The sequence below is a fragment of the Lampetra planeri genome, chromosome 2 (assembly GCF_965212315.1).
Source record: "Lampetra planeri chromosome 2, kcLamPlan1.2.h2, whole genome shotgun sequence".
Lineage (NCBI taxonomy): Eukaryota > Metazoa > Chordata > Hyperoartia > Petromyzontiformes > Petromyzontidae > Lampetra > Lampetra planeri.
This window is the reverse complement of record NC_136108.1, coordinates 19,264,594-19,292,043: the sequence shown is the minus strand read 5'-3', so window position 1 is coordinate 19,292,043 and position 27,450 is coordinate 19,264,594. Positions and strand designations below refer to the sequence as shown.

The window sequence follows — 27,450 nt, the reverse complement described above, 5'->3', positions numbered from 1 at the left end:
ACGTGTTACGGTTCAACAAAAAAGGGAAATACTGGTAAATTCATAAATAATAAATATTGCTGATTTGCATGTAATACTGTAATCAACCCTATAGTAAAAAATAAAACAAAATTAAAGTTACGTAAATCGAACAAAAATGTTTCAGTTTTATTTTCACTTAGTCCTGATGTTGGCTTGCTTGTCGGAAGGGGCGTAATGAGTCCTCACAATTTCACACACGTGGGGCCACGAGCAGACACACGACAACAAAGACAAAGATCACCCGTGTAGCCTTCACAGACTGTTGGGGCAAGTGCTGTAAGCGAGCACCTATGAAAGCCGGCACGGCAGACGAAGGGGTGGGTGGCAAGCACCACGCCTGACCGCCTTTGTTTCTCCGGTGGTGATGTTTTTAACGCACCACACTAGGTACTCACATATATGAGTCTGCGTCGACCTAGGGGAGGCCCAGTACCGGTTCACATCATCGTCACTGGTGTTGAGCAGGAATCGAACTTGGGTCGCCGGTTTCGTAGCGAAGGGCGCTAACCACTACACCGCCTATCCCCTGTCCGACGGGATGCTGCGACTCATTACATCTCGCGGAGAATCACTCTGCTGATCAAAATAGTTCCGCGGTTCAGTTGGCAAGTGCGAGTTCGCGTTCGCAAGTCGGATGGTTAAACATTTTACGTCTTATGGAAGCTTGTTCGTAAGTGCGGATGTTCGTAAGTCGTGCGTTCGTAAGTCGGGGACTGTGTATGTTTTTGTCGTGACTGTGAATGTCACTGTGTGGTGCCGGGCTTGCGAGGCGACGGCGGATAATGTGCTGACATTACGTGCAGCCTGGTTACTGGGCGTAGTCCCAGCCCTAGCGGGGCCTGAGTGAGCGCAGGTCAGCACGGAGGCACCACGTGTAGTGTGCGGGAGTGTCAGTCAGCCAGGGTTACGTTGGGGCATGATACACTGGTTGACCTGCCGACACGTGACCGGATGATATTGGAGGGGGGCCACCGGTGGACGGGGGCCGCTGGGTGGTCACGTGGTATAGAGAAGCTCTCGGGAGCCTTCGAGAAGGAGCTCGAGAGATCTAGAAGGTGGGCGGGGCGAGGGGCGGAGCCAGCCCCAGCCTGGGCCGATATAACGGGGGCCCCGTGAGGGGCTCAGGGTTCTTTGGGTTGTTGGTGAAGAAGATCCACGTCGGGTTGAAGAAGCCTCTAGCCACGCGGTCCGGGACCCAGCTCGTGATAGCGGGACCGTGTCTAGTTCTGCCGTAGCGTGGTTAGATGGGCGTTCAACACCCGAATGTAGGTTACGTTATGTTGTGTTGAGTTGATGAAATAGTGCTACTCCCAAGACAACGTCTGTGACTCAGTTAGACTCACTACTTTTTGATATTGTGAGAGTGGGGAGTGGTGGCGCAGTAGTTAGTGCACTGCGCTACAAACGTGGCAGAGATTCCTGCTCACAGCCACCACTACCAACATCAGTGGCAGCGATTATCTGAACTGGGTCCTTGGCCTCCCCTAGGTCGACTCAATCCCAAATAAATACCTGGTGCAGTGTGTATTAACCGTCACCACGTGCATGGTGCTGGCTACCCATGCCCGCGTGTGCTGTGCCGGCCTTCATAGGTGCTACTCGCGAACGGAACTTGCCCCAACAGTCCGTTAAAGGCTACAGGGGGATCTCAATCTGTGTGGCCTGAAAATAAAAGTATATAATGAGCCACGTTTCAGGCAATAGCCCTGCTTAATAGCACACACTGGTGAGTGTTAACCAAAGCTAACCTTTTCTCTACTTATCGCCAGTGTTATTAATATTTTTTTCCTATTGAATATGTACGTCTAGAAAGTGTATTATGTTCTCAAGTGTGATAGTAAATTTACCAGGAACATAACCTCATTCTAGATTTGAAGTTTTCGTGACTGCAAGGATCCATAAAATATAAAATAAATTAAAATAAACTAAATCACGACGTTTCGGGCGCAATTTCCCCACTTATTATTGTACTAATGAGCCTTAACACAATGTAGTCATTCACTTTATATTGAAAAATAAAAAGCAATTTTGACTAAAAACGACATAGGGTAGAATGTTCATTTGCTGTTCATCAGAAAGTTTTGGTGAAAATGTCCCACTATTCATTAGATATGTAGCATTCTAAGACTAAACACAATTAAGTCATTCACTTTTATTGAAAAATAAATCCCGGAAATTGTAAACATTTTTCATCAGAAAAAAATATTAATCGAAAAAATTACTGTGAAAATTGCCCCTTAAAAACTAGCCCAATCCTACGAGGTTATTATATTATAATGTTATTATATTATTACCCATCGGCTCAGTCTCTTAGCAACTATTCTCCCCTTTACCATTGACACTGCTCCTCCCTGTCGGCCACTCTCAACAACACTACGCACCACTGTCGTCAAACACTCACAGAGACCACGGCCAGTCACCCACCACTCACCCGACATCGGACCCTCATCCAGACACCACTCCACCACTCGACAGACAATACTCTGCTGACACTCAGTCACCTAATCTCTCATTCAATCAATTATACAGGGAGGAACAATGTTCCACACTGCCCACCAGGGATTTTTTGTCTGTCTGTCGTGCATACATATATATAATATAAACAGCTCTTTGATTGGTGGAGACCTACTGCCGGGTACGGAGAGGGGAGGGGCCTAAGGGAAGGGGGGGTCAGGGGAGGGACCTAAGGATATGGGGGGGATGGTCAGGGGAGGAGCCTAAGGGAGGGGGGGTCAGCAGAGGGGCCTGAGGGAGGGGGGTCAGGGGAGGGGCCTAAGGGAGGGGGGGGGGTCAGGGGAGGGGCCTAAGGGAGGGGGGGGGGGTAAAGGGAGGTGCCTAAGTGAGGGGGAGGAGCCGATAGTGAAGGGGGCTGGCTACCTGGCTGGCTGCCTGGCTCCCTCAAGTCAAGTTATCTTGTATACAGGTAGAGGAACAACAGGTTCCACACTGCCCACCAGGGATTATTTGTCTCTGTCGTGCATATTTGTTTGTCGTGCACGAATACGCTGTCCAACCAAGTTCCTACCTGCCCACTCCGAAGGAACGTGTTTATCGTGATTATCTCATTCAATCGCCATGCTCCCCGATGCCCTTCTATGGCTGTGTGGAGCAGCCATTGCTGGGGATGCCTGTTGCTAGGCCGACGGTTGTTGGTTCTCGTGGCCAGTAAAGGAACATTTGATTTTGCAATGCACTTAAGCGTTATTTGCTTCTGCGGCTTTTAATTTTGTCGTGCACATAAACAATGTGTTTTTTGTTTCAACACCTGCAGCTTAAACATAATGGGTGAATTAACTTGAAAAATAAAGCAATTATGGGAAACATGTACAAATGTGAAGTTTACCACTCTTTACGTTATATATGGTACTGAAAAACATACTAATCCCTGCCCTACACTCTTGCGTGGGTAAACACTCTCGTTTTTTTTATTTTAAATGTAACTGGCAGGATGGTCAAGTTATTTATAATAGGGGACATTTCTGCTGATAGAATGTTTCGTAAAAGAGTGTGTCCAGTACATTCAGGGGGAGGAAAACAATTTTTAAAAAATACCAACCAATTTCAATAAAATATCTACGTGTTTTAGCCACCACTCTCCCCCAAACAGATCTTAGCCGTGAAGAAAAATAAATTTCAAACAGTGTACACTTTCATTAAATGCATACATTTATTTTGATTGACAAGCGTTCAGAAACGGTACAGGAAATTAGACTTTAAACTAAGAGACACATACAACAAGCTCACAATTTTTCTCCCGTATTATCACGGCTTTATATTCGTTTTTTTTATTTAGCCATCAGGACTTGTCAGTCTCACTATATTGTTTTGTATTCTATCATAAACACTCAAATTTGGTTTAAAAAGCTGATCAACATTACTTTAAAACATTCTTTTATTATTTCCTTTTTTTTCAAGTCACATTTCTTGCTTAGTGACGTAACCACTGGAGGGAAAGCTGCAATACATCACCTCCTAAAACAAACACTGAAAGCTTCTTTCATCATTGATCAAATCTGCCATCCTCGACTTAACGGGTCACCTCAATCTCTCGTGCATGCACTTCCTCAACGCCGCAGCAGCAGCAACACCCCCCGCACGTCACACACAAGACATTACAGTAATGCAGTAGAACACAGACAAGGCATATATCACCGGCACACACCGTGACCGTTGAGAGGTGGAACACGTTCTGGAGTGAACACAAAGAGTGGAGGAATGATATAAGGGACCGCACGATCAAGCAGCGACCGCACACGAGACGGACACGGAGGGAACGGGGCGCTGTGCCTCTGGCCAGTTGTACGTGGTGATGGTGGTGATGGTGGTGGTGATGGTGGTGATGGTGGTGGTGGTGGTGATGGTGGTGATGGTGGTGGTGATGGTGGTGGTGGCTGGAGGTTTGTGTCCTCGGGTGCTGTCGGGGTGAGCGGTGGCAAGGTGAACGTCGGGTGAGACACCTAGCGCCGGATGGCCAGGTGCTCCAGCTGCCCCACGTCAGAGATGTCGTAGCTCGCCTTGTACTTGGCCAGGATCTTGAGCACCGCACGCATCTTCAGCCACCACTGCTCCTTTGGAATGCGGTGCCTGACAGAATGCACATTGCGCCGCGCCATTAATATTACTCAGCGTCTGGTTAAGAAGCAGCAGCAGCAAGAGCAGCAAGAGAGGCCCAATTGCACTTAACATGTTACTTCCATTAGGCACCAACAATGAACGCAGGTTCCCAGGGCTGTGCTACATGATGGAGTGTTTCTGCTTTAATTTTCTGCATGAATCGCTACGGCGCGCTAACTGCCTTTTTTGTGCACGGATGGACAGTCCTTGCCTTGGCACAATTCCTCACCACTAATATTCCCATACACACGTGTCTGCATTCGCCTGCTCCAAATGCACGGAAATGCCCCGAGCTCCCAAAAAACAACAACAATAGCCCCCCCCACCCCCAAGCATATCTAACCTAAGTACAGAACTCGAGTGACCAATCTCAGAAGGCATTGGCAGTCCAATATTTGATTCATCACGAATAAAAAACATTTCCGTTATTTCAGCTCTTGGATTTCAATTGATTTGATTCTCGATTAATGAGAGTCTCACCTTAACGAACGGCAGATGAGAAGGTTTGATCAATAAGTCAAGCGCAATGCCGCTAAATCTTGTACTTGGTGACCCACGGTGGTGCTAGATTTACCGCCCTGGATTCCACCGCGTGATATAAAAGTGCGGAAAGAGCAGTGCAAATGCTAACCACGCAACTTTATAATTCTGCATAATTACATTAAATGCCGAACGTAAAGTAACTGAAAGGGACATAAATCACGAGCAGAATCTAGCATCTTAGCATTCATCTGCTGCAGTTTAAAACGGACAATTTTTTACACCCTTTTCAATACCTTGCATTAATCTTTCGATTCTACGGTTGCAATTTTAAGGTTAGGCCAGCAAACTGACGTCGAGAAATTAAACGAAGCCCTGAACGTGTCAATGCGGATTCCGCGTTGACACATTAAGGATCTCGGTTTGCCGTAGAACTGACAAAACGTTTTACGTTCTTAAAACAGTCTTACCTTGTTATGTACACCGTTGATGAATACATTGCCGAATACAAAATAACGCGTGATATAAGTGGGACATTTTCATTGTCTATGATAATGATATTTATAATTTACGTCCAAATCCAGCCAGATTGCTCAGCATTAGAAAGAGGTGCTCGCAATCAGAAGGCTGCGTGTTCAAGTCCAATTTTGGGGATTGATTTAGCTCATTATCCCTCTGTTGACTTTGCGGGGAAAGTTAACAGTGGTGGTCCTACCGGAGACTTGTTTCCATCGTAGGAATGTGGAATTTCCACCAGAGGCTCAGGGCTGTCAACAGGATGTAAGCACCGACTGAATGCTCATTAAGAGCACGGAAATCAATTTGGCAAATTGTCATTCAATCTTCTTCTTTCGTACGGCATGTCAAATCCAATGAGGCAGATGTACAGATGCTTCTGGACATTGAGGCATTTCCATTGTTGGTATTTGGTTTAGAGCTTTGGCCATCTCAATCTAATGTCTACTGACACCGACGCATGAAATCAAGTGACTGTGAAGACATTGGCACGTGCATGAATGTAACTATACAATTCGCCCCAAGAGAATTCCATCCAGAGTTTCCAAAAAATAGCCGTGGGAAACACTAAAACGTGCATTACATTTTTGCTCATGGAAAAATGTAAACGTGCAGGCACGGAACCTCGATGAGCCCCAATGTTGGAGGTGATGATGACTGAATGAATGTGTGAAAATCTCTCACTCGAAGTCGGTCTCGGACTTGAGCGTCACCAGTGGTTGGAACTCAAGGGCACGCCGGCGCATCCCGAGCAGGCAGGCCGACTCATCGGAATTCGCGAACACATGTCCTGGGAAAAAGTACAAAGACAAAGATCCTCCGTATATATCTATCCTGCAACAGCCTCTTGGGACAAGTGACGTTAGCGAGCACCTATGAAGGCCGGCACGGCACACGAGAGGCGTGGGTGGCCAGCACCACGCTGTCTCCTGAGTGGCGATGTTTATACACTGCACAGGGTACTCGTTTGAGGCTGAGTCGTGTGGGATACACACACACACCGCATACACAGCACGATAGACAACCACTGCGAGCATGCGGCAAGGGTACAAGTACAGCCCTCCCATTACAATGCCGTTTCTTACCATTTTTCATTGACCGATTTGAATTCCATTAAGTAAAAGCTGTAAAAGCTTACATTTCCGAAACATACCTGGCGGTAAGCCACATAATGCTTGTTATAGATAAATATACACAGCACGAATTCATAGCACCATCTTACAGGCTCCATCGAAGCAAATGTGAAGAGCTTTGTGATTTATCATCAGCTTACATTTCCGAAAGTGCAACTTCAGTGAAATCACGTACGGCGCATCAACGCGGCACCTGAACGTCGATTCAAAAAAACCAAACAAGCCTGCAAGTCCCTTATCAATCTACTGTTGTATTAAAATGTCACGTCATGGTTGTTTGACCATACTTCACCACACTGGTCAGTGCAAGGGCTAGTTCAGATACCACTCGCCACCGATGTTTGCTATGTCCAAGGAATTAACCCAAGTGTGCTAACCACTGCACCCAATGCTCCTCCTCCTCCTCCCGTTTTTATTCCGAATGGTCGTAAATTTTCAGCGCGAAACTTATACTCGGGACTTTGTAAATATTAACATTGCACATTTTCGGCAAGTCAAACCGTGGTGTGTTTTTGATCAACGCAAATATCAAAAGTTGCCTCGCGCAAAGTTGCTCACGCCCCACGCAGCGTACGGGCGGAAACAATATAAAACTACGTGTAACGGCGCGCCAGATTTGAGAGGTTAAGCCGCGGGAAATCCCAAAGGGTCCCAACATGCTGTGGGTAACGTAGGAGAGGTGGTGTGGGAGGCATATTCATTAGCATAACATCTGGATGGAATGGTGGACACGAGCCCCACCGGGCTAATTACAGTTTGATGTGAGAAATGAGTTTAAGATAAAATAAAAACCACACACGCGATGGCTACGTTGCCTTCGGAGAAAAAAAAAACATTACTTTAATCTAGCAATCAATTTATTCTGCATCAGTTTGCGATAGCACCACGGCTGAGTTCTTGTTTCATTGTCAGAGCATTAAACCAAAAACCTTGCCGATTCTCAAGCGTTGAACTTGAGTACACAATGGCTAAATGCTTGCCTGGTGTGTGTGTGTGTGCAGCCGTTTATGAAAGTAGCCAACAGATGAATGTATCTACTGATGCATATGAAAGCCGGGACACACCTGTGTTTTTATAATTTCGCCTTCTGATTTTATTCTGGCACATTATGATTATATTAACGCTTAATGCATTGTTTTTTCTCGCTATGTATATTCATTACTTCACGAGTGTTTTTACATTCGTCTTTGTACACGTTTGTTTTATCTTAACTTGTGTCGAGCGCCTTGAACGTTGCAGTATGAAAGACACTCTAAAAATAAAGATTTTTATTCTTATTACATGCAGGCTTGCTGCTGTGCAGCATATTGGTCTGATAAAGTCCTAAGGCACATTTACGATTTTTTTTTTCTCCACCAACATGTAGCAGGATTTAAATGCGAGCCTTCGAAAGCACCACGGCCACTTGGAAGATGTGAGGGGTCAACTCGGCTCATCATCATTCCCCAATGGTTGACAATAAAGCGAGTACCGCTTTGAGTGGTTGTTCTCCAGAGAAACTGGTCCACTCACACGGGAATGTGGAATCTCCACCGTTGGCTCAGGACTGACAATGGTTGTACACTCGTGGTGCACAGCGTGCAGGAATAGGTGCCAAGCAAATTGCTGAAAGTCAAACTGCAGCAGCTATTCCAGAATGCCGTTGCAAAGTTCAAAGAGGCTGGGGGGCTGGGGGCTGGGGGGGCATTCTCTGGCAGATCAATGGCCGGTCGCCAATACAGTCTGTTCTCCTACAACGCAGTAGTAGTTGCCTTCCTGAAGGACACCACGTGATGGAAAAATCGCGTTGTTAACACGCGAGATGCGTATGCACACTGAACAAAGACGTGGGCAGCATCTAGGAGCATCCAGCAGCATCCCGCCTTTGTGCTACGCCGAGGCAGCCGTACACGACTGCTCATCGCCACTCGTGCGACGTGGTTCCGTTCACTCGATCGCGCTATATTTAATCCGCATCCACGTTTTAGAAAAAATTAATTCCCCAATACATTAATCGCGTTATACCCAATTAACGTTACGAAAACCACGCGTTGTAACAGGAGAACAGAATGCACCACCGAGGCACCGTGGGCCGCTGGAAGGACGAACAACGCGATGTTCGTAGTGAACGCGGTGCAGTCGGCGCACACGGCCCCTGAGCTCGGTTCCTCTTTTGCTCGCTGGAATCTCGCAGCGGCGCGAGTGAGGACCCGGCCAGGGGGGGAGGAGCCACAAGACCATGTTGCGTAACTGAGACGCTTTGACCCGACTGGTAAAGTTCAGGTTCACGAATTGCTTGGTCGTGTGCAATGTGTGTGTGTACCCTGTGTGTGTGTACCTGCGTGTGTGTGTACCCTGTGTGTGTGTACCTGTGTGTGTGTGTGTACCCGTGTGTGTGTGTACCCGTGTGTGTGTGTACCTGTGTGTGTGTGTACCTGTGTGTACCCGTGTGTGTGTGTACCTGTGTGTGTGTGTGTTCCAGAATGCCGTAGGATGCGTGGCCTCCTGCCAGCGGGCGTTCGACGCTTCACGTGGCCTCGGGGTGCACATGGCCTGGCACGGGCGTCGTGGTGACGTCGCCGCCACTTAGTGGCGAATGGCGGTTGTTGTTGTTGTTGTTGTGTGTGTACCTGTGTGTGTGTGTGTACCTGTGTGTGTGTGTACCCGTGTGTGTGTGTACCTGTGTGTGTGTACCCGCGTGTGTGTGTACCCTGTGTGTGTGTACCTGTGTGTGTGTACCTGTGTGTGTGTGTACCCGTGTGTGTGTGTACCCTGTGTGTGTGTGTACCCGTGTGTGTGTGTACCCGTGTGTGTGTGTACCCTGTGTGTGTGTGTGTGTACCTGTGTGTGTGTGTACCTGTGTGTGTGTGTACCTGTGTGTGTACCCGTGTGTGTGTGTACCCGTGTGTGTGTGTACCTGTGTGTGTGTCTACCCTGTGTGTGTGTGTACCCTGTGTGTGTGTACCTGTGTGTGTGTGTACCCTGTGTGTGTGTGTACCCTATGTGTGTACCCTGTGTGTGTGTGTACCGTGTGTGTGTGTACCGTGTGTGTGTACCGTGTGTGTGTACCGTGTGTGTGTGTGTGTGTACCCTGTGTGTGTGTGTACCCTGTGTGTGTGTGTACCTGTGTGTGTGTGTACCCGTGTGTGTGTGTACCTGTGTGTGTGTACCTGTGTGTGTGTACCCTGTGTGTGTGTACCTGTGTGTGTGTGTACCCTGTGTGTGTGTACCCTGTGTGTGTGTATCTGTGTGTGTCTACCCTGTGTGTGTGTACCCTGTGTGTGTGTACCTGTGTGTGTGTACCTGTGTGTGTGTGTACCCTGTGTGTGTGTACCTGTGTGTGTGTGTACCGGTGTGTGTGTGTGTACCTATGTGTGTGTGTACCCTGTGTGTGTGTGTGTGTATAATGGGGCAACAATGCGGCTTGTTCTATGCGACACTGTACCCGAACCGAGCTGCGGCAATTATGCAGGTCATGACCGATCAATCTGTGTTACCCAACACAGATTTAAGATGTAAGTAGGTTGAACAAAATTAATTCAATTTACCTTTATCTGTCTCCGTGAATGGTTAGAAAGGGAGAGAAGAAGAGTGTTAGTATGAATGCAAATTTCAAGAGTATAATTTAAACATGTCAACATTGTCATACGTTAATAACCCCTCGTTAATACGACTGCTTTGCAAAACCGCCTTGCAAAGAAACAATAACACAAAATATCTCTTATGGAACTAGTATCACCAATGCCATATTAGTGTGACAAAGTCATTCTTACATGTTGTTTTCATTTTATGTTAAAAAAAATTAGAACCCCTGGAAAATATGTTCAAGCTAAGCGGTAAAACATCAAAAATAAATACGTAAATAACACTTGACAAGTTTTAACAAAGGAGACAATGCAATGCTCATCAAAGAATAGTTCCTACAAAATGTTCCAATGGAACAACAGTGCCCTCCTCATTGCCTACGAATTTAAATATTATAAGTGTGTCCATTTCAAATAGCACACCCCCGTAAATGTAAACGATTACATGCACATTCAATCAAGATGACACGTGAAAGGTTATTTCCAAAGGCAATCCATTCCCACGGCTTTGTAAAGCATTGCATATGCTGAGGGCTGCAAGGTGCCAGGGGAAGGGAGTAACAGCAACAGATGTAGATGGGATTAGTCCACTCACTGGATCCCATCTGTCTTTTTAATTGACTGCATCTTTGCAAGGCTTTAAGTGTTGTCCACTCACTCGTGTGTGGCTTGACCCCAGTCATTCTGTTTGCCTGACACATGCACATTTAAAAATAATATTGGCCAAAAATTCCAGTCCAGGACCCTTCTGAAAGAGAGTCCTAAGAATTAGGATGACTTTTATGGTTATATCATTGGCATTCTATCTTCGGCAAGAAAGCAGCGATAGTGCTGAAAACTCTTTCACCCTGGTGGCTTCCTGTTTATCAGAATGTCTCTCTCGTACCCTGCGGTGGCGATACGTTTACTCCCTCATCTAGTATACAGGAGGTCATTGATCCCAACCCTGATGCCTATATATTTGGAGTTTGCATGTTCTCTCTCCCCGTGATCGTGTGCATTTTTCTCCTGGTCCTCCGGTTATTCCCTCCACATTTAGAAACATGCGTTTAGAGTATTTGGCTGCTATAAATGTCCTCGTGATAAGCCACTTCGTTGAGCTTTTATTTGTGGCCAGGTCGCTTCTGAAAGAGCCACATAGCTCAGTGGGCCTTACCTGGTAAAGTAAAAAAAATAGTTATGGTTTAGAAATGGCCTCCTAATTTGTCTGAAAGTCTCATTAGCAACGTACCGTGGCGGTAGCATTCTGTGAGCTTCTTCGTGAGCCACTGGATGGCCTTGGCAGCGATCTTTGTCCCAAAGTTCCTGTCGAACGGGGATGGAGCGCCACCCTTAAATGCACGTGGGGAGAAAAAACCAGAAACATTATTACCAGTATGGATTAATGCCCTGCCCCAGACAATTAAAGGTAATAAGGAAATTAAAAAACACAATAGACGAAGGTTCTAGATTTGAAGCTTGCGTGACTGCAAGGATTCATATTCTTAGGTTTTTTCGGTAAAGTCACGTAGGTAAAACATTAAAATTAATACAAGTAAAATAAAATAAAAATCACGACGTTTCGGAGGCAACACAAGCTTCCGTCTTCAGGTGGAACCGTCACAGCCACGACAGCTGTATCAAGTAAATGAGAGATTACAAGAGCTACCACTCCGTATATATGATGGTTGGAGAGGGGGGAAGGGCCAAGTACGGCACACTTTTTATTCATATTAAGAGGCTGACCCTTTGTCATGGAGAGGTACGGTTTGTGACTAAGCCTGGCCTACATAACAATAGTGTGAAAAAAGAAACAACTAAACATGGTAAAACAAGCCTGGCTGTCTATCAATAACCTGTAATAGTTGTCTGTCAAATAAGATGGTCCAAATAAGTGTAGTTAAATCTTTTTTGCATGGTTAATCACATCTTTCCAATGATTACTCAGTTTGTAACCATCATCACGGTTGAAATTATGTCTGTGTTTGTATATTTGTATGGCTTCGTGTACAAACCTTTGGTCGGCAAAATGGCACGTAATCCGTTTCCCAAATACAAGATTAAAAGTAAACAAGGCAAACCATGAGCCTTCACTGTCAAGCATGTGATCACTCGATTAAATGCGATTTAATTTTTGACTCTACATCTACCACGTACATGAAAAACCATGCAAGGAATACTCACCCCGCTTGTTACGTGTCCAATGTTTAAGATAAATTAAGTTCTCCAAAAAAATGAGGAAGCATCTTTCAGTGTGCCGCTTTTACTAATTAACATACCATCTGGTTATAATAGGGGGGGGGGGTGGGGGAACCTCATCCACCGAACAAAAAGTACGAATCAAGATGATTGGACTGCAAACCAGAGAACTCCACTTCACACAGAAATGCAAACCCGGTCATCTTGTACGATAACACCCACGGGGTAAAATGTCGCAGCCACGGCAGACTTTAACTCAAGGTTGATTTACGAAATAACAACAATAACTGCATATTCTTGGTTCTTTCGGTAACGTCACGTAGAAGGGAAATAATATTATTAATATGAATCCCTGCAGTCACGAAAGCTGTAAAACGAAACAATAACTGCGTTTACTTCTAGATTTGAAGCTTTCGTGATACAGCAAGCATGCTGTGACGGTTCCACCTGAAGACGGAAGCTTGTGTTGCCTCCGAAACGTCGTGATTTTTATTTTATTATTTTACTTTTATTAATTTAAATTTTTTACCTACGTGACTTTACCGAAAAAACCCAAGAATATGAAACTGCGTTTACCTTTTCACCCAAACAAAATTGCCTCGACATTAATTTAATTTTAAGATTATTACATTTTTTTATTTATTTCTTTATTCTCTGCCCCGAGCGCGTCACCGTTTTGCCGCAGCGACGCGCCAATGCTCTCACCTGCTGCATGTGACCCAAGACGTTCTTGCGGCAGTCGAACACCCCTTTTCCCTCCTCCGAGTAGAGGTTGTAGATGAAGTCCGTCGTGTAGTTGGGGTTAGACAGCTCGTTTCTGCAAGGCGAGGAAGACGTCACCTCGTTATCGGTGAAATGTGTCGACGGAGCGCTGCACTTTTAAGCGTAGATGAAAAAAAACGAATTTATTTAGAACTGCTCGTATGAACTTCAACATACGTACATACAAAGGACGATGGTGTTTCATGATGGCTGTTCAATCATCTCCATAAAGCAAGTGTTTAATGGGGCTCTGCCTTTATATCCAAAATGTAAACACTGTGGGGAAATGTTCACGATAAAAGGGGATATTATACTGGGTATCGGAACACAACATGCACCTAACTAATTATGAGTAAATGTGTTTATTTACACCAAATGGAAGCTTTAAGCTCCGTGTAGATAGCTTTTTTTTCAAGGAATATACCGTTACTCATTAAAAAACAGGCTACTGTGGCCATGACACTGGCGTACACTGGATTACAACTGAAAACGAATCGTAGGGGTGGTTTTTTTGTCATCGAAGGAAGAAACTTGATATATCATGACAAACAAAAGACATTAAACCACATCGATGACGCTTCCCAAAATGTAATAATCTTAAAATTAAATTAATGTCGAGGCAATTTTCACAAACAATATCGACAATTGCATTTAAGGGGAGCTAAAAACAAACCCACGTTACGTTTTAATGAAATCCGTTTAGAAGTACAACAATTAAACATTTCCTTAGATTAAAAAAATATATATATAATTAAAAACCCCACTGGTTTGAAAAATTGTTGTGTGCATTTTTTTCCTTTCATTTAAACCATCATTAGGAGGGTCCCAGAGTCATTCGATGATTCAAGCTCTGCACTCCTAATTCTGGAGCGATTCCCAATGCAAAACCCTCCTTCCCGGAGGCAGATATAAATTAGTTCCAGTTGAATAAAGTATTTTCGAAAGGATTGAAGAAAAAAAACTAGCGTGTATATGTGCCAAGAATGTTTACACAATTAAAGTTGTTTTGTCTACAAGGCATTGAATCAATTTCATGCTGCTGCTGCTGCAGGTGAATAAGTTAATAATTGCCCCGAGATAAAAACAACACATAATTAGACTCTTCTGCTGTGGCACAGTCAATCACACATTATAGATTACTCAACAGAAACCCATTCATAATACATAAAGACTAGGGAAAATCCAGTAAAAAAAAAAATCAGCCAATGCATTAACAAGCTGAACCATTACATGACCAGTAATTTGTTAACCTGGATAAATTATTTCGTGAGGCATTATATGTAAAAAAAGAAAGACACGTGCTGTTTTTCACAGTTCCACTCAAGCATAGCAAGCGGGAAAGTTCGCAGCACGGACGGCAGGACACACCAGAACACACCGATATCACTGCGATACACAGGACCGTTCACCTGCAAGGCTACTTTTAGATTCCCTGTAGAAAGCGAATGCAAAGACGCCCAGCAAGAATTGTAACAACTCACCACATCCATCCATTTCCTCTGAGAAAGGAGGGCAATTGTCCAAAACATGACCTCCAAAAAAACTCTTCCTTAAAGGCCACACACAGTGGTATCGATGTATGTGTTCGGTTTTTTTTTATTTGCGCTTGCGCATCACTGGGTTACCAAATACCCAAGAAGAATGGTGTAGCATATAAACACGGAACCTCCTCAAAGAGTTAACGATTTTTATTTGACCAGGTAAGGGCCACTGAGCTGTATAACTCTATTTCAGAAGCAACCTGGCCACAAATGATAGCTCAACCAAGTGGCTGATCATATAGAAATGTATAGCAGCCAAATACTGTAAACGCACACTTCTAAATGTGCAGGGAAAACTCAGAGGACCCATAGAAAAACCACATGACCAAGGGTAGAGAAAACATGCAGACCACCAAATATACTGCAGCAGGCGTCAGGGTTGGGATCAAACACACGAGCTCCTGCATACCAGGCGAGGGAGCTAACATCTCGCCACCACTGCGCCCAGAGTATGGTAATTTCCCAAAATGTTTTCAATATTCCCGGATGACAACCGCTGCATATTGTACAAAGAATGCCATCACGTGAATGCAAGTTCAGAATCTGTAAACTATTATTTGTCTCTTCCCACATTGACTGCCATTGCTACTGCAACATCATTCACATTGACGGAGCAATCACCCAAAATCAGCGGCTCCACATGTAAAACATTTGATGGAGTACCGGCATTCAATTAATAACTAGCTTGTGGCCGCTATTGAAGTATACGCAGCACTCACAGTCCCGTGTTGCTGGAAGTTATTATACAACTGCAGAGCTAATCTTAGTAGCGCCACTAAGATTTATGTTTTTGCCGACCAATTTTCATAATGCCCAGAAAACAACAAGCCATAATTACATAAGACACGAGCCCCACTAGTATTTGCCTATGCCATGCAACATTTTAGTCAGAAACATCATTACCAGTACCTATAGCAAACACAAAATGCAGGTTTGCTTTATTTGGACTTCAGTAATTGCATTCCACTTAGAGCTGCGACGATTATTAAATTACATCAATCATCTATCGATTCTAAACTTTTCAAATTTTTGGAGTTGATTACTTGGGCCCTTTTAAAAATGGTGATTGTCCTAACATTCGACAGAGCCCATACAAGCCAAGCTCAAAGCAACATGCCTGATGATGTCACCAAGCCCCGCCCATCACTTCCCATCCAGCGGCACATGTGGCAGACTTGAGACATTTCCTCCAAAGTATTTTCGTCTCGTGCGATAAGTCGATCACTCGTACCAATAACCCGTACAGTGATCGATTGCTCACGTAATCATATAAGCCAGCTCTAATTGCCATCAACAGATATGACAATAACCATAATCGCGTCGTGATCACGAACGTCTTTGAGAAAGGACGCGGCACACACAGAGATAATTACATGCATACATAATACGACCGAAAGTAAACCTCACCAGCATAATCACGTTTAAAGGAGAAGCTGACATCTCACCTCAGAACAAGCCCCCGCTGAATGCCCGTCTTCATCTTCTCCGCCAAATGCTCAACGTTGGCCTGACGCAGACAAGCAAGGGCATGAATATCGTGGGAAGGATTTTGCTCGGTCGGTTACGGTGGGTAACAAATAAATAATGTGGCACAAAACAAATTGCTTACAAATTCGTTGGTTTGCAGCATTTACATCTTTACCTATTGATTTTATGTTACTTGCATCCTTTACATTACAGAAACAGTGGCATGTACCTTTATTGAAGACAACCTTCACATGACACGAGTTATGTGATGGCTTTTGGATATGGGAGGAAAGATAACAAAGTAATTGCACAGATTTGGCTGATGTTTCGGTGCTTCGTACGGACACGGCTGTAATATTTTAACAGACCCGTATTCTGCTTTTTTTCTCTGGAAGGCCCATTGCCCAGAAAATTCATAACGTTTTAGCAAAAGTGGCAGAGCAGAATGAATGCTACTGTGTCTTAACTTCCGCTCGAAGACATGTAACAAATGTTCCCTGTGTAAACGCATTGTTCACTGTGTCAATGATGCGAGATGTATTTGGCTCGTTCAGTTAATTACTTTAATGGCTGGCTGCAGTTTTTGTGTTCAGCTGCGACGGGACATTAGAAAAACCACTGTTGGACTCGAGTGGCCTCTTTACATGCAACTGTATCCAAAATCAATAGTCCTCAAACTGGTGCAGAATAGATGAATCCACACGGCAAATGATGGCCCTAATAAGAAAGCAACAAACAACAGCGGGCCAACCCGAGCAGTGGATTTGCAAAACGTGGCAAAGACTAAAGAGCTGGAGAGAGAAGTGATAACCTTCCACGTCGAAGCAGCAGTGAAACAGCTGAAAACTGGCGAGTCAGCAGGAGTGTGTTTGGTATTCCTGCAGATATGTTGATAGAAGGTGGCTGACAGATGCTGAGGTAGCTGCTGCCTAATACAATCAAGGCAGCGCGGAGGCAGACAGCAGAAGCCCACAGGGTTTGATAAAAGGCCATAATCATAACGTTACGTAAACGTAAAGAGAGGGGAAGTAACAGAGTGTGTTAATTCTCGCGGGATACATTCACTGAGCGTTCCAGGAAGGTGCAGGGGAGGTGCTTTTCCTCGAGCTTTGCCGAATCGGATAAACACACAGATATACAAACACTTAAAGAAACCCCACTGTGGTTTTAGAGATGGGATGGGTTGTAGCAATGAGTTATGTTACCTGATTTTTCTATAAACACTACATTTGTAGATACCGGGTCAGCAGCCGATTATGGACCTTTTAATTATTTAGATTCTACATTTAGGCCTCAACACGAGCTTAAAAAACGTTGACAGAAGTGGTTAGGAATGTGTCTCTTTAAATGTAAGTAATATGTATAATGCAGGGGGTTGTGATAAAGAGGTCAATATATAATATATATATGGAATCTATATGGTAAATGATGGCGCTAAGTTCATATGTAATATATTGCATTACAAGATGGATTTTTTTTTATAAAATGCATGAACCACTTTGTGATGTCGTCAAAATGGCAGTTTGAGGCAGACTTAATTTGTCACTCGATAGGGCAGAAAATAATTTAACAAAACAACTCGAGAATATATTTATGGCCTGTGAATATGGGTGCAAAGTGGAGGATGCTGGCCATTTCATAGCAAGACAGGCTGAAAAACCTTTTCTTAACCTTATGGGTTTCAATGATGTTGGCTATAGCTGTGAACATTACATCAATGATCCTCGAGGAAGATATTCTTAGGTTTTTTCGGTAAAGTCACATAGGTAAAAAATTAAAATTAATTTACCTACATGACTCTACCGAAAAAACCTAAGAATATGAATCCTTGCAGTCACGAAAGCTTCAAATCTAGAATCCTCGAGGAAGAGTTTTACTTCTACGTCTGAAAAAGTCTCGTACACTTAAATATATCTGATACACTTAAATATATCTGACTGCAAGCAGGCCATTGCGTTACATTTTGCTGCACACAAAAGCGGCCGGCTTTGACCAGGAGTCAAATTGAACACAATTTCATCTTCTCTTTGAAACAAAATGTCCACACAAGGTGAATGCAGTCAAATTGTTGTTGGCCCACAGGTGACAGAAGCTACAAAATTCCCGGTGGACCCAGCTTGAGTAACCACCCGGGGGACGCGAGTGGATGGTGCACGATGGATGAGCGACTGCCATCGCACGATTTAAAGCTTTTGTGAATGCAGGGATTCATCTTCTTGGTTCTTTCAGGAAAGTCACGTAGAAGGAAAATAATAAAAATAAAACATAATAAAATAATTCTCACGACGTTTCGGCCACAACGCAAGCAGCCGTCTTCAGGTGGAGAACATTCAGACTCTGTCTACTTGACAGACCTGTTCTCCACCTGAAGACGGCTGCTTGCGTTGTGGCCGAAACGTCGTGAGAATTATTTTATTATGTTTTATTTTTATTATTTTATTATTTTCCTTCTACGTGACTTTACCGAAAGAACCAAGAAGATGCCATTGCATGATCGCAGTGGGCGCTGTGGGAAGTAGAGGGCAGTGCAGACAAATCCATTTCTGTTTTGCACTCCACCCCTCGATCCGCATTGACCGGAGTGGTGAAGTATGGGCACATAACCCTCACCCACCGTGAATATAAGAAAATATGAAACGTAACTACGGTGGAGTATGTCCTATTCAAGGTACATAAAAACCAAGGCCAGTTTTCTGAACAAAACATAGCCCCAGCAATTATAAGTAGCTAAATGTTTTTTTTTAATTGACAGATTGCCATTGATGCTGGTTTCTGTTGAGCATTAAACAGGCATACAATGGATGTTTGTGTTTGTTTAGCACAATAGCTTGGCTAACATGCAATATGCGTGACAGGACTTGTCACTAAAACTTACCTTCACATACATGAAAGTGGCACTGCTAGATTCAGTGGGAACGTGCGGTGATGTGCAGTGCAGTAATAAGATATGATCATTGCTTTCCCACATTCCAAGATCAAGTCCCTCAGTTGATTCCAATCATTTCCATAATGCAAAAACCTAGGCCTGATTGGGCACATTTCCTTTTTTGGCAGGAATCCGTGATTGGTTTCATGAATAAACCCATGTTTTTTCATGAAAGATTGGAGTTTTTTTTTACACCAAAACTTTCAACCCACTTGATTAAATAAAAGGCAATGTCGGCATTTTTACATTTAATCCCTGCATGTCATTTACCCTGATCCTAACCACAAATCAACGGTTAAATACAGTGGAATACATTTTTGTCTCACGCTATTGGTCAGAATTTAACACGACGCACAATTGCTTGGTCTGCATACCCTCCCCGCCAAGGCTAGACTCCACGTATAATTTTTTCAAATCAACCCCGAAATCGTAGCTTAAAGTAAGAAAAAATAAATAACGGGATTGATTACAAAATGCAAGAAGCCACTCGGCATTTCCCATGAATCATTCTTCTTTTGCACGCCGCCACTTCTCACGCGGCACACTCCTACCACTCGTGCAGAGGAAGCGCGACCACTATCGTTCGTTAAAAAAGTGCGATTAATAGACGACTGCGATTGGTCCACAGAGTGGCACGCGACCTCGGTGGGCCTGAACCCGAAGCGTGTTTGGCTGCCCTCCGATAAGAGCCATTGGAGCGGCACCCCCCTCTCCCTGCCTCGGGATACGGAGCGCTGCTACCTCCAGATCCCGGATGTCGAAGGGCTCCTCATAGATGTAAGCGGCGTCAGCTCCGGCCGCCAGACCTCCCATGTTGGCCAGATATCCACAGTAGCCGCCCATCGTCTCGATGATGAACACGCGACGCTTGGTGCCGCTGGCCGACTGTTTGATGCGATCGCACGTCTGGCGGGAACGGGAGGGGGTTGAAACGCTCAGCGGCTTTGCGACGATTGTTGGAGCTTCAGCCCCCCCCCCCCCCGAGTGCATTGATTTCACGAAGCAAGAGTCTTCCCTTCAAAAGCTTTTCTCTGGAAAGGCCATTGCCAAGAATGTTCACCTACTATGTTACTTATAATGCACCATAGATTATGTTGTTATTTATGTTTGTACACAAACGTCCTTTTACATTCTACATTAACATTGTTCGTTACATTTTAGGACTGTACAGTTTTGCCTTCGTTCAGTACATAATGCAAAATATATCCTGACATTTTTTTTCCACCAGTCCCTATGCATACATTTTATATTGCTTGGGTCAGTATTTCAAAAGTTAATCCACCAATGGGTAATGTACAGATCTGTTAAAATTATATTATAGACATATACACTCAAAAGGTTACCACACTTTTAAAAGTGCATCACATAAAACATTTTTACATTTCCGATATTACACATCAACCAAACAGACACAGTTTCAACTGAGAAGATGGGTACAAACTTAGCAATCGTTGGAAGGTCGTTATCAACCAGTTTGAGGAATAACTGGCTGTGATGTTCCCATCCTGCCACCTTCCGATGTTAGTTGTTAATTTTCGGCTCTCCGATTTTACATTAACAGGTTAAATTCCTCACACCGACACAGCCACCTTTGCGTGCCCACCTCGGCGTGGCGGTGGCTCTGCCATCTCACGTTAACCTGCTAATCTCTCACATTAACATGCTAATCTCTCACATTAACATAGCCACCTCAGTGCGCTCGCCGTGGAGGCCGCTCACCGATCTTACATAAACATGCAAATTTTTACCTGGCAGCCCTTTATTTGGTGGAAACCCACCACCATCGCGGTCACTGCCCATCACTTACATTAGCTGCTCCGCCCATGCTGCTGACATTTGGGCTATGCCCATTTTAAACCTTTATAAACAGTTTGCCTTTAGAAGCTAACCCCCTTTTCCTGATGACGACCGCTTGTGTTGCCATCGAAACGTCGTAGTTTTTTGTTATTTTCTTTGAACCTATCTACGTGACTTTACCGAAAGACCCAAATAATATGGCAATTTTTTTTTATTTTAAATCCTAATTATATCAAAATTGTGGCATTAACATTGGGTCATGAAACAAGCAAGTTTTAATTTTAAACACTCAGAGAAGCACCAATATCTGGAGACCATCCTGTGGAACATTACATCACAGAACTACTACTTCTAAATTCCCTTTAACCACCCCTTAACCACTCTTGTCATGCATCTTGTTACAGCACAGCTACGGCAGTGTTCATTGCATAGCAATCTAACGGAAATTATTAATTCTCAATCTTTGTGTTTGGCCGAATTGAAAAAAAAGAGAAAGGAAATAAAAACAACCTCGCTGCGATCGACGTTATTGCGCAAACACTCGCGGGTGACCAGGCCGAGACGATCGAAGCGCTATTCACTCGATCGCCCGGTTTAATCACGGACGCGTGGTGGCCCTTGCCAGGATTGAAGCCAGACCCTCAGCGGGACGGGAGGAGGGGGGGCTCGCTGTCCTGACATTGAGCAATCGTCCACCGCAGCCAACACCACCCGTCGACAAAGACCAACTTCTAAAACGACTTTTTTTTCAGTGTATAATGTTTAAAAGCATTTCAAGTAACAAACCAATGTAAACCACTTTAAGTGTACAATCTTTAACATGGATTATAAAACAAAAACGAATCCCACATCAAGGGACATTGTTAGCCATGATTGCAGTTCCAAACCCGTGTGCATTAACTACATTTATAAATGAACCCATTTAACAACAAGAATAAATCTTACCTTGGCATTCAATATCCAACTTCATGGTGAAATTGAACTCATAGAGGATAAATTGCACTAATGCAGTGCCGCTATAAATGACCAAAACAAATGGGCACTTAGCATTTCATTATACTTATTCCATTTATGCTTTTTCCCCAGATGAGAGTGAGTGATCATTTATTTTATGCCCACTCCATTTAAAGGTTTATGAATGCAATTTAGTCCTAGAGTGGTAAATTGCGAGTTCAACCGAATACGAAACTTTGTGACACATAAGCAATTATGTAATGCATGGCTACATGCACTCAGATGTGTTTCACGGTCCAAAACGCATCCTGCGATGGACGTCTGAAAAAAATTACTTTGGATTAAACTAAAATTACTTTTATATTATAGCAAATTGAGTACAGAAATCTTTTCAATACTCTAATGTTCAATCAGAATTTACTTGTGCTTCAACTATAAGAGTGTGCAGAAAGACACGCCCAGTTTTGTAGGCCTCACAATTACAGTATGCAAAACAAGTTGCCTGAAACGCAGTCATGAAATTTTACTTAAAAACGTAACAAAAAATATTCACCCGCGTAATTGTGGAGAATATAAAGCAAAATAAATACAGCAGCCAATTCATCTCCATATATCCATCCCTTCGCTTATTTTTTTTTCTCATATCCCATCAGCCACATTTGAATTGCATTCGGAGAGGATTTCCATGATGAATCACATCTTCAATTTTTATTTAGTAACTCGCGCGATACCGCAGATGCACACGACTCGTCTCCAGCAACAGCATGATGGCGGACAGGCACGGTGCGCTCGCAATGGGACAACGAGCACAATGGTCCTGTTCGAGGTTTTTTCTCGAGGCCCGCTGGGAAAACCCGGCCCCTGAAGAAACGAAGGGGGAGGGGGGGGGGGAGCGCTTGGAGGCAGCGCACGGCGGTCGCGGGGAGTACCTGCACAATGGCGTTGAGGCCTGTGTCTGTACCCAGGCTGAGGTCGGAACCTGGCACGTTGTTGCTGATGGTGGCGGGCAGCATGCAGATGGGAATGCAAAACTCTTCATATTTACCTCTCGCCTCTTGGAGCTGAATGGCCCCTTCAAATGCCTACAGCGTGGCACATGCACACACTAATGGCTTCAGTGTGCCAAGTAATCACAGCTCTTAGCCAGATATCAACACGTTGGAGGTCATGTGTTTTTTTTATTACAAAGCAAAACTGTGATTAGCATTAATAAAAATGTGACGTATACGTGCAGGATGAATACAATTAATTCTACTTCATGGGACAACAATAGTGGTTGACCTGCGCACGGGAATCTCCGCCACTGGCTTACTTCGGCCACTCAGGAAGATGGGTAGCGTATACCAAGCCACACTCGTCTGAGCAAGGAGACACTGGCTTGGATTATGTTATCGATTTGTCATTTACTAACTTGATTTTGTGCTTAAAAATGACATGACAATAACTTCTTGCCCTAAAATTCTATTCGTACAGTTATTGGAACATGACACACACACACGCGCGCGCGTTTAAACGCAAGGTTTTGGTCTGGCTAAGACCCGTCACTGTGCAATAAAAAATCAATGGGCTGCGTCACCGTCACACAACTAGAAAAAGCGTAATGGAGAAGCAGGGAAATAGTACAAATGCAATCCACCATCCATCTGAATAAAAAACCTTTAACTAGGATAGTCCACTGCAGAAGTGAAGGGAAGACAAGTGGTTGGATAGGATAAAAATGGATGTTTAGTAATATAATCTCTTTGGACGTAGAATCTGCGGATTTTAATGACAGTGTGTGTTTGCGCACAGAGAAAGTATTTGTCATGGACAAGCGATGGGTGCATTTCCCCAAACAAATGATATTGTCCAACACGTTGCCAATAACCTACATGGCTCCTCCATCCTGTACAAGTGCCCCATCCATCCCAACCTCCTCTTCTTCACAATGTCTACAAACAAAACCCTGTTGCCACATTCTATTCTAAACCTCCAAGTTACTTGCACTTTACTGCCATGAAATTCCGAGCGTGATCCACACGACGATGCAACTGCGCTGTTTAATCTTAAGCTGCTTTCTTGTAAAGCAATATAAAATCTTGCATTAATTTACAAGCCCATGGCGAAGGATATGGGCGTTAACACTCAAACTCAGCAAATCACGCTTTCATTAGTTTATTGGCGTAGCAGTCTTGAAAGCTTGGTATTGCACATTCTATTCATGAAACGCACTTAGACCTGGCTTAGCGCTCAAGATGCGTTCCTGGAGAAGCGAGCGCTAATCGAATCAGCGCTAAAGGGGTCATGATACCGTTGTACTGTATTTGTGTGATCATTCAGGTTAATAATATTACTAATGTGTCTCGTTACACTATGGGACCTGTGACACAACTTTCACCCTCATCAGATTACAGCTGTGCACCGCTGCAGTTTTCATTACACATTAAATCATATTCAACATTTTGGCTTCTTTCCCAATTAGTGAGAGGATAATGAGAGTCCGCAAAGATATTCTTGTTAATATTCAATAATAAAATAACAGTAAAAAAAAACCAAACACAGCGTGGTGGATTGCATTTGCCAATGAAGGCGGGAGGAAAAAAAGACCAGAGCAAGACGGGGGGAGGCGCAGGAGGTGAGAAGAAGGTTCACAGGCCAATACTCACGAGGCGAGGCTGGTCGCAGGATTTGCTTTCGCAGAGGAACGGATAGCCTTGGTCTCAGGTCACTTACCGAGATTATTGTTGAACGGAACCCAGTGTTGATCGTCTTCAGCCGAATGCAATGAAACGAGTGAACGTCGGCGTTGTGCGTATGTGTGTGTGTCTTTGCGGTAGTGTAGCGGTTGGCGCGCAGAGCACTCTATGAACCCGGTGATGCACACGTATATCCGATGATGTACATCACTGCAACTGAATCGGAAGAAAAAATAAAATAACTTAATCGGTACCAAGGCTCCCTTAGGGCCATGCGGGAGGGCGTGTGGCACAGTTTCGCATCAACGATCATAGAGTGTGCGGTAGTGTTGCTACAGTACTCTGTGGCGAGTACAAAGTCTTTAAAAACAACAACGCTACGCCGCTCTAAATCAAATTAACGCCAAACCGCTTGCGCGTTTCGAGATTCAACGGTGAACAAGACACCCAGCCTGCAACTTGCAGACGTCTCGGAACGGGAAAAGGTTAATTGGCGGTTGGAATTTGCGCTGGCTCGTATGCTTTAATGGCATCATAGTCGCATTTAAGTGCGTGCTCATTGGCCACGCTACTGCTTGCACTAATGCGCCTGCAATGCATGCCAAATAGACGTACGTTTGTTGAACTTCTTTCGCACCGTATGTGTAGCCAACCGCATTAAATGCAGGGGCGAGGGAAGGACAACAAACGAAACACAAAAATGAGTTCTAAAGAAATTTGTTTTTAATTTGGATTTAAAAGTATTTAGCTCCAGTGGCTTCCTAATATTTGAAGAGTGTTCCAGACGGCCGCAAAAGCGCATCTCAAAGTAGCGATGCGGGCTCCCGCCTTTGTTCGATGGTTAGTCAATAGCCGCTGCGAGGATGACCGGAGTTCGTGTGATGGCTTATGCTCCTTGTGGTCTATTTGCAGCAAGAGCTTTGTGTGCAATGAGCGCGACCTTAATGAGCGGTAGGCCTCCACGGGCGAGGTCCAAAGAGCAACCGCGATGCTTCCCAACGAACGGCGGTGTGGCACTCACGTCCGTGATGGTATTGAGCGCCGTGTCGGCCCCCACGCTAAAGTCGCTGCCGGGCACATTGTTAGACACGGTGGCGGGCACCACCACCATGGGGATGCAGAACGCCGGGTGTGAGTCGCGCGCCTCCACCAGCTCCAGGCCGCTGAGGAAAGCCTGATGCCGCGACGGCAGGCGGCGGCGGAAAAGGGCAGGGCGCACACGGCCCGAGAGACAGAGAGAGGAAGCGCGGCAGAGCGAGAATGCAGAACAAGAGGTAGTGGAGCAGAAGGGCCTGGCACTGACACGCAGACGCAAAGGGGCACACTTGGTGATTTTTTTTTGTCGACTGTTTCGTAACGGTGATGATTGTGTGCAGTGCTGCAACCCTCGGGAGCCCCTGGCAGTTTCAATTAATTTACCATTCACAATTTACCATTACATGACAAATTGAGAGATGTTGTTGAAAAATAATCAAATCCAAATTTTCCTACGCAGCAGATGACTCCAGCGGGTGGAGTGAGTCATCGAGCAAAGCCTGCGTCAGTGCGATCCCATTTTAATGGGTTAGCAACAGTGTTAGTTTTCAAGTTTCAAGAGAAAGAATTGTGCAAAAGAAGCATAAACAAGACATCTAAGAAAAGGGTTAAGAGATTGGCCTTGCTATAAAACCAAAGCACAAATTCAGAGAGGAATGCGATTAACTTATTATACTATAATATACAATTGCGACGATAATTATGCATGATGACAATCCACTCACATGATCAAAACCAAGCATATTTGCAAATGGCAGTATTTTTGGGAAAACTCACCTCAAACCCACCAATAATGAGCAATGCGTTAACATTGTGTTCACGGATCTTTTCAGCGATTTGATCAAAATACTTGCTTGGGAGAGTCCTGCGCACAGAAGCCAGAAATATACTAAAATCAATACAAGAGCATCATTATTTGGCCAAATCCTGTATCTAATACATTATCATATGCCTTGGGCTAAATTATCTGGAATAAACCTGATCTCATCAAATCTCAGAAGCCTGGAAAGTTCATGGATGGGTGACCACCATGCATAACAGGTATTATAGGGCTCCTGCTTCTGTGGAGCTACTTTGTTATAACAGAAGGCAGTGGAGAAAAATCCATCACTGTATACAATACACACGGCAACGTACCGCTTTGTTCCGAGTAAGGATCCACCCTGGCCCGTCCAGCCTCCAACATCTCTCCACTTAATTTCTTTTATCTGAAGAACAACAAAATAGCAGAAACACTTTGTCGAGCATTTTTTTGGAAGTAGAAATGATTGTATGATTAGATTTCCATTCCAGACCGGAAATGTTTAAACTGCACCCAAACAAATCTATACGAGTTACTTGTGTTAAGATATTCGGAACTCAAATAATATAATTAACATGTAACTATATAGGGCGAGGGTTGGTGCAGTGGCATGGTAGCTAGCACACTGCACTAGTTCCTGAAGAACCTGCTGCCAATACGTGGAGCGAAACGACGGACAACCATGCCAAACAACACGCAGTACGACCCGACAGCAAATCTCAGGGCTGCAGAGCGCAACTGCAAAAACCTACGCAGAGGGATTAGCAGGGAGTAGTTTCATCACGTGCATAGGGGCGGTGGCTTGGCCTAGTCGTAGCACGCTCGCCGCCTATTGCAAACGTTCACACGGTTCGAATTCAGCAGCCACCGTGGTTTAAATCGCAGCCCGTGTTAACCACAAAAATATTGCGCGACATCTGATTCACAGTGGACATTAAAGATCGTGTGAGTTTATTCACAAGGGTAGGCCATTGTGTGCCTGAAAA

The 27,450-nt window shown here is 44.4% G+C and overlaps 1 protein-coding gene across 6 annotated transcripts in view; it reads right to left on the bottom strand.

Annotated features, from left to right (window-relative positions):
* Positions 1-3,666: 3,666 nt before the first annotated feature.
* PFKP (phosphofructokinase, platelet) overlaps positions 3,667-27,450 on the bottom strand; it is a 72,855-nt gene continuing 49,071 nt past the window's right edge. For 5 of the 6 annotated variants that reach the window (XM_078609726.1, XM_078609743.1, XM_078609735.1 and 2 more), the window contains 9 exons: positions 26,800-26,870; positions 26,440-26,527; positions 22,882-23,034; positions 19,943-20,107; positions 16,254-16,315; positions 13,211-13,322; positions 11,559-11,658; positions 6,316-6,421; positions 3,667-4,605 (listed from right to left, as the gene is read on the bottom strand). In XM_078609726.1, coding sequence (XP_078465852.1) covers positions 4,479-4,605; positions 6,316-6,421; positions 11,559-11,658; positions 13,211-13,322; positions 16,254-16,315; positions 19,943-20,107; positions 22,882-23,034; positions 26,440-26,527; positions 26,800-26,870 — 984 coding nt within the window. In that variant the 3' untranslated portion in view covers positions 3,667-4,478. Of the gene's footprint in view, positions 4,606-6,315; positions 6,422-11,558; positions 11,659-13,210; positions 13,323-16,253; positions 16,316-19,942; positions 20,108-22,881; positions 23,035-25,648; positions 25,802-26,439; positions 26,528-26,799; positions 26,871-27,450 lie in introns of all 6 variants that reach the window. The other variant, XM_078609769.1, reaches the window with a different exon arrangement.